Genomic DNA, 8,257 nt, shown 5'->3' with positions numbered 1-8,257 from the left:
TAATCCAGAACAGACCAACGATGAAATGAAATAAAACACAAAACACAAAGGCTGCACTCGAGGGAAGGAAAACAGAGGGGTGAACTATGAAGCGAGCTCAAGTGGATCTCTCATATCAGCTGGTTTGGAGAGCTTTGGTTTAAAATCAGAGGAGCCACTCTTGATGATAAGTGCATTAAAAAAAGAATAAAAAATCCCAAATACTTAAACATGTATCCAGTCCAACAGCTGAACAATGTTCACTGTTTACTGTTTCCATGTCCATCCCTTTATGACCACAGTGTACACATCTTCTGAAGGCTACTTCCTGCAGTATAATAATAATAATAATAATAATAATGGATTGGATTTATATAGCGCTTTTCTAGGCACCCAAAGCGCTTTACAATACCACTATTCATTCACTCTCACATTCATACACTGGTGGAGGCAAGCTACAGTTGTAGCCACAGCTGCCCTGGGGCAGACTGACAGAAGCGAGGCTGCCATATCGCGCCATCGGCCCCTCTGGCCAACACCAGTAGGCAAGTAGGGTAAAGTGTCTTGCCCAAGGACACAACGACCAGGACAGAGAGCCCAGGGATCGAACCGGCGACCTTCCGGTTACAGATGCGAGTCCCAACCCCCTGAGCCACGGTCGCCCAATGAACCATATCTCACAACTCAAGCTGGTGTCCTGAACATGACAGTGAGATGGCTGCATGTAAATGACCTCCAGAGTCACCAGATTTCAGTCCCATAGACCACGGTGGGATGTGGTGGACAAACCTGCACCGGATCTCGGCTGCTTCTTCTTCTCATTAAGTGATGTCTGGTTTCTTTTGTGTAACAGTAATAAACATGCAAAGTGCATCATAATGAGTTTGACACTGTGGCTGATGATGTGGTTGTTTGGGGGCTGACGGTCGTCTTATGCTGACTTTTCTTCTGCCTCCTGTGAAGACAACAAATCACAGACGTGAGACCTTGAAGCTCCAGTGATAGTGAACAGATTCATAACTCATAACACTCAAGCAGTGATTTCTCTCTTAACTTCTTCACCTTCTAAATTATGAGAATGACGATCCTGAATTTTACTTGCAAAAACACGATAAAGCCGTTCAATTATTGTAGCTTGTTAATTGTTCATCCATCAGATTTGTCCTGTGACCCAGAAGCAGTTTTCATCCTGAGCTTTGAACTATTACTCTAAAACCATCAGTATTTTTAATCACTGATGTGCAGAGCCTCGCACGATGCTCCAAAGTGACTGTTGATGTTCCTGTTTTAACTTCACTGACTTCCTCTATAACATTTAACTCACATTAAGTTGAACACCAGTGAATGAAAGAAAAAACATCTGTGTGACTTACAGTTTTTCTAGCAGCATTATGATGAATTTTGACTGAGGATCGAGACACCGTTCACTCCCATCCTTCAGTGTGACACTGTAACATGCAAAGAAAGCTTTGATTTAAAACCACTTTATAAACAATCCTTATTAATGACTGAGCTCTTATTAATAATGTGCTCCTGTCACTGTGGGCACTTACATGACTTCTCTCCTGTTGCAGTATGGACGAGGCTCATCCAGCTTGAGTTGAGCGATGAGAGCGATCTTTACAGACTTACTGGTCTTCAAACACCGGCACCTTGGAATAACTGGAAAAGGTAGAAAGTGATAAATAAGGTTAAACTGCTGCAGTTTCATATTTTACTTAAACATAACTATATTTAAATTAAATTTAAATTAAAGCTCCACTCAAGATGCACAGATACACCAAGGTTTTCCATAAAAACACACTTACAATGTGAAGTGCAAAGGGCCATGCAGGCCAGGAGAACGATGCACTGGATGGCAACACTTGTCTTCATCTTAAAGCTTTTAAATTATTGAGTGAAGGATCTACTGAAGGCTCAGTCTTCAACTGGTTTGTTCTTCTCAGATATGAAGGATCTCTGCTGCTGTGCGTCTCCTTCACTTCTCGAGCTGCCTGAGTGTGCAGGACTGTGAGGTTCATCATCTCTGAACCTCATTATATACACTCACAGCTGGGTGGACTCTTGCGAAGGATTTCTTCCTAAGAAGTGGCTGCAAAAATCTGTTTCCTGTCCTCTCACAGTAGAAATCCAGTGGCTGTGTTGTACTTTCAATTCCTGTTAGCAGCTCCTCATTGCATCACATTTGAGTTTACAAATATCCAGATCCAAGGAAAGTTGTTCAACCTTGACCTTCAGCGAGACCATACAGCTGTGTTGCAGTGGACCTTGAAGGCTGGAGGGGCAGATAGTCAAGATGTTCTTGTACCTGGGCTCTGGGACTCTGGGACAATCTGTACTTCACATGCAGAGTTGGTCTACAAAAAGACCAAACAGTGTATTTTCTTATGAAGCCTCTTTATGAAAGACAGAATAATTACATGGCTGTATACCCGGGTTATATAAAACTGCCAACACTGCATCCTGGTATAAGTGGAGAAATTGACAGTTCACAAAAAGCAATGAGAAACCAACAAAAAAATACTGCTGCCTCCAATAAAGATGCTTCACACTCATGTTTTCTCTCCCTGGAGGCATCTTTATTAGACAGCGGCTTCAGAGCATCTCCGGCCACGGCAACCAGTTTTAAAGTAATGCACATAAACCTGTCCTCCTTAGTCACTTATCTTGTATCTAAAGTTCAGTCTCTCAGGCTGCAAGTTGTAATCAATCATGTGCAAGTTCACTAAGGGAGATCTGTAATCAGTGATCTGCCTGCTTTCGTAGGTGTTCGGCTGCTAGTCTGTCCTCTACAACACTTCCACTTTACCACACTGCTGACATCACAGCTCTAGTACAATCATCTTCTTGACCAACTTCTTCGAGCCAGTCAGCCCCCGTTCAGCGTACTTTATATCTCAGCTCTCTTGTGTTATTCTGCCTTTCTGACTCTCATTCACTCAGCCCACCTACTTCCCATCTCTCACTTCATGCTGGTCACTCAGAGCTCCATCCAAGCCTCCACCTTCACCACCACCTGCGTCTAGACTCATTCCTGTCAGTGCTGAGGTTCTGATGGGTTCATATGTGGGACCTGAATTAGCTGTTGGAGGGGGATTGTGGGATTGAAATAAAAGGTCTGGATATTTTGACCAATTTCCTAACACTACTGCTGGCTTGGAGCCAACACTACTACTCTGGAATTAATGTGAGTAATGACGAGTAACCGGCAACTGGCTCAAAACCAGCTATACTGACAGCATTGACCTCTGTGATTTTTCGCAAGCAGAGTGAGTCATTTCCTTGCTGGCAGACACCCAGCACATTCCTCTGCAGTCATCCAGCTAACAATGCAGGCAGAGTCTTTATACAGTCAGTATTTGGCAGATGTAAGTGATTTTCCATTAGATGATAAGGAGAAAGTGAAATGCAGGTGAGTATGTCACGGTCTGGGCTGTATTTCCAAGTCTTAGTGTCTAGTCTGCGCGCTGAAGAATGTCATGCTTCCAGTTTTATTTTGATAGCCCCTGTCCTGTGCGAATTATGTCTAGATTAGCTTTTTTTTTCTCATTATGTCTATGTATTTTAATCCTCACTCTTCCCCTGCTTGTTGTCGCTTTGTTAACCTTCATGTGGTCGCTCTGCTGTGTGTTTTTCCTCTGTGCCCCTCTTTCAGTTAAAATTCCCATCTTGGAGTCCTGCATTTGTGTCCTACATCCTGCCTGCCACAAAGCTGAACCATGACAGAGTATAGTACACAGAATACAATATGAGTTCATATAGATCAGCGGTCCCCAACCTTTTTTGCGCTACGGACCGGTTTATGCCCGACAATATTTTCACGGACCGGCCTTTAAGGTGTCGCGGATAAGTACAACAAAATAAAACTACCGAAAAAAAGAAGATTTATTCATACCACACGTGAAAAGACCCAGGAAAACAGAGTTAATAATAAAAACGATAACAAAATAATGCTGAAAACCGATAAAAACCCTAAAAACCATACATTTCACACCAGAGCCTCAACTCTCACGGCCCGGTACCAAACGACTCACGGACTGGTACCGGTCCGAGGCCCAGGGGTTGGGGACCACTGATTTAGATCCATGAGCACTTATAAGATGAATCATGATCATTTTTAGCTAAAAGACAGTGTGGTAGGACTCGACTTAAGCGGTCAAAGAAGTGCAGGAGACTGATGCTGTCCAGTGTAGCAAGTGATTTATTCACCATTCTGTGGCCCAAGAATATTTACAAAGAAACAAATAAGAAACTCAACTCTATAATTAACTCAATTCAAATAAACATAACTGAACTTAAATCAACGGAAATTAAGGTCAAACTGCACACAGCTACACTGACCTGAACCCTTCTTCTGAAACACCTGAGTTCGTCTGCTTAAATAGTCCACTTAATCAAACACTTTCTCCTCTGGACTATTCCATTCAGTAGGTAGGTGAGATGAACATGATTATATTCATCCTCTACTACTCCTCTTGACTGGCAACATAAACTCTGGTGTAATCAATACATATCACAACATTAAATCTATTTCTTTATAAACCCTTTAAAATCAACTTTATTAAATTATAAGAATTCTTCCCCTCCTGCCCTTGGTCTCTTCCTGTGACCTCAGATGAACCCAGAAGGTATAAAGCAGGAAGTAGAACTACATTTCCTCCTTTTGCTTCTGGAAGACAGGTAGGTAAAGGTAAGTTCAAAACAATACAAATTAACAGTTGAAATAAATAACATGTTAACTTAACAAACTTGTATGAATTGATTTAAACCAAGATGTTATATTATATAATCTGTAAAAGTGCAGAACATAAACAAACCCGGGATAGTAGATGTTTGCCTATTGCAGATTACATGTGAAATATGGTTAAATCAAAACAAGAATGTTAACTAAGAATGTAGACAAATGGTCTTCTCACCCACTTTGTCACAGACAGATTTAGTTATGTGTGAAAACAAAATTAAATCTCTTGCCTTGTGTAGATAAGTTAGTGAAACTAACTGATCAGCCGTCTTGTTAGACAGCATACATCCCCTTTATTGCACGTCCATTACCAGACTTGCTGCTGTTGCTTACAGGCCACAGTATAATAAGTAGTGAACCTGACAGCTAATAGTATAAAGGGAAATTCTGATTATGCACTTTCAGCTCATGGGCCACTTCAGACAGCCTGTTTACCTGCAGTGAGCGGCTGTTGTTAGATGGAGGCAGTGTCAGTCCTGCATGGATCATCCGGTCTGTGTGCTTCTCTGACTCATTTTGTTGTTGGTCTGTTGGTGAAGTTCTAGCATAGTGGGATTTATCTCACCTTATTAAACATTAGTTAATCAGGAAAGCTGACTTTGTTCTTTCCAGTCTACAAGAGACTTTGTCAGTTCACCATCATCACCAGTGTTTTACTCTTATTTGCTTTTGTTTTTATTGTTTCAAAGAGTGGGGTTTGTCAGGGAGTTTGTGCTGGTGTTTATAAGAATCATTTTCCAGCATGTATGCTTAACTTATGGAGACACCACTGGCACCACTGTTTTTGACAGTATTCACAATCATGCTCCTGTGCAGTGCTCCAAAATCCTAGCTGTACATTTCTTGGATGATGCTGTGAATCCGTCGAATGTTCACCAGGAATGGGAGAAGTGTAAAAAAAAACACAAAAAAACCCCCCACACGACACAGACAACCATATGGGCAATTTAGAGTTTCCAATTAGCCCCTAGCCCCACTAACTGCATGTCTTTGGACTTTTGGAGGAACCTGAAATGAACCCACGCAAGCATCCAAACTCCACACAGAAAGACCCCGGCCTGATGGTAGAACTGAACTCAGGATCTTCTTGCTGTGAGGCAACAGTGCTAACCACCGTGACACCATATTTTGTTTTCATTTTTGATTTCTGTGGTAACTTTTCCAGGCGCTCTTGTAAGTCATTGTTTACTTTGCATATGATGAAACACTTTCACCACACGTCTTCAGAACAATCCATTCCTACTAAAAGGAAGTAATATTTTTAAACTAAAGTGTAAAAGAGTGTCAGCGTTTTCTGCCGACAAGAGCAATGTACATTTTTTTCTTTCTGACTGAATAGTTTTTGTTTATTATCTAGGAAGGAGTATTAGGGCCAAATTAAGAAAAAAATGATTATTTTGTTTAAATATTTTTCACTTACCTCTGCCAAACGCTGACTGTATAAAGACTCTATCTGCATGGTTTGCCAGGGAAATATAGAGGAATGTGCTGGGTGTCTGCCAGCAGGGATACGGCTCACTCTGCTCATGAGATAACACAGGCCAATACTGTCACAATGCTGGTTTTGAGCCAGTTTCCGGTGTTACTCATATTACTCACATGAACTCCAGAGTAGTAGTGTTGACTCCAAGCAGGCAGTAGTGCAGGGAAATTGGTCAAAATATCCGTCCGTCTGTCTGTCGATAACTTGTCTCCACCAGTGTGTGAATGTGAGAGTGAATGAATAGTGGAATTGTAAAAGCGCTTTGAGGGTCTCGAAAAGCGCTATATAAATGCAATCCACTATCTATCTATCTATCTATCTATCTATCTATCTATCTATCTATCTATCTATCTATCTATCTATCTATCTATCTATCTATCTATCTATCTATCTATCTATCTATCTATCTATCTATCTATCTATCTATCTATCTATCTATCTAGGTGTGACTGGGGCCAGACACATGCTGTGTGAAATAAAACGAGTCCATGATGCTAAGAAAACTTCTGGCAAAGAGGTCAGAGGTCATCATCAATGTGTATATTAAAATCCCCAATTATTAACAATCTGGACAACTTCAAGATGGAAGACAAAAAGTCACTGAACTCCCTTAAAAATGGACTGTTAGGTCCAGGTGGATGATACACTACAGCACAGTAACATGGATCTTTAATTCCAATTTTAACCAGCTGTAGTTCAAACGATGAAAAATTTTCAACCATTAATGAGCGACAGTGAAACCAGTTTCGACACACCACAGCCAGACCTCCTCCACGACCAAAATGCCGCGGCCGACTGATGAAGGAGTACCCGCCCGTGCAAAGTTCGATAAGGGAAGAATAGTCACCATCACGCTGCCAGGTTTCAGTTAAAAATAAAAAATCCAGCTTTTTGGAAAGAATAAGATCGTTCAACAAGAACATTTTATTTGTCATAGATCGGGCATTGAGAAGCGCCATGCTCAATGAGGAATAAGTCAAACCATTACCGAAACTGACCCGTTTTAGGGGATGTAGAAACTGCGGGTTCGATCTGTGACGATAATAGATACCACTTGCTGCTGGGGCAGAGGGCCGAATAACCGGAGAGTCTGGATGAACACTCCTAAGGTAACACGATCTCATAAGTCCAGGTCTTGCAAAATCCAGCAGGGACAGGGAAGAAAAATGCACCTCCGAACAAGCAAACTGAGCACCAGAAATGCTCGACGTCGCTTATCCGCTAATCCTCGTCTCTCAAGATAAATCAAGCTTGTGATTGTTTGAAACATTTGCTGCCAACTGAAATTTTGCACACATGCTCTGCAGAAGATGAATCGCTGTCAGTTTGTTGGCTCTGGAGTTGCATGTTTAATCAGAACAGGTTGGCTGCTAATGAATAGATGTGTAAGCAAATTTAATACACTTCACTCAGAAATGCCATCCATTCTGTGTCTTCCACTTAATGTTGTCGGGGTCGCAGTTGGGGTGGGGTGGCTGGAGCCTGTCCTGGAAATGCTTCACTGCAACTGAAATTACACAATTTAAACGTGATCATATTTTATTTGCGCAAAGTGTGTAAATAAAACACCTTCTTGTCTTTACCTTTCACATTAAAAGTCCCTGATGTTAGAAGGTGCGATTGTTATAGCACCTTCTAACATTAATAAAGTCTCATCTCAGGTTTTAGTTTTTCTTTTGTCAATGAATTGCCTAAAATCTACTAATGAAGCTGAAATATGCAGCTGACTATAAAAAGCGTATAAAAAAATAAAGTCTGTGAAATGGTTGCATTAGTTGCATGAATTATATGTTGCATGTTTATCATCTTTTTAGTTGCAGTCCAGTTACAGTAAAGTAGGATTTCTTCCATCCATCCATCTTCATCCGCTTTATCCGGAGCCGGGTCGCGGGGGCAGCAGCCTAAGCAAAGAGGCCCAGACCTCCCTCTCCCCAGCCACCTCCTCCAGCTCATCCGGGGGAACACCAAGGCGTTCCCAGGCCAGCCGAGAGATATAATCTCTCCAGCGTGTCCTGGGTCTGCCCCGGGGCCTCCTCCCGGTGGGACATGCCTGG

The 8,257-nt window shown here is 41.8% G+C and overlaps 1 protein-coding gene across 1 annotated transcript; it reads right to left on the bottom strand.

The window, feature by feature from the left end:
- Positions 1–649: 649 nt before the first annotated feature.
- LOC309702997 (permeability factor 2-like) lies at positions 650–2,019 on the bottom strand. Its single transcript, XM_082527701.1, has 4 exons — positions 1,788–2,019; positions 1,533–1,641; positions 1,353–1,427; positions 650–934 (listed from the first exon to the last, which is right to left on the bottom strand). Exons 1-4 carry the CDS (start codon positions 1,852–1,854, stop codon positions 853–855), a joined length of 333 nt encoding a protein of 110 aa, XP_082383827.1. The 5' UTR covers positions 1,855–2,019; the 3' UTR covers positions 650–852.
- Between the last annotated feature and the right edge of the window lie 6,238 nt (positions 2,020–8,257).

This window comes from Aulonocara stuartgranti (assembly GCF_965226115.1).
Source record: "Aulonocara stuartgranti genome assembly, chromosome: 3".
Taxonomy (NCBI): domain Eukaryota; kingdom Metazoa; phylum Chordata; class Actinopteri; order Cichliformes; family Cichlidae; genus Aulonocara; species Aulonocara stuartgranti.
Note: the sequence above shows the minus strand (reverse complement) of the source record. Positions and strands in the feature narration are given on the sequence as shown.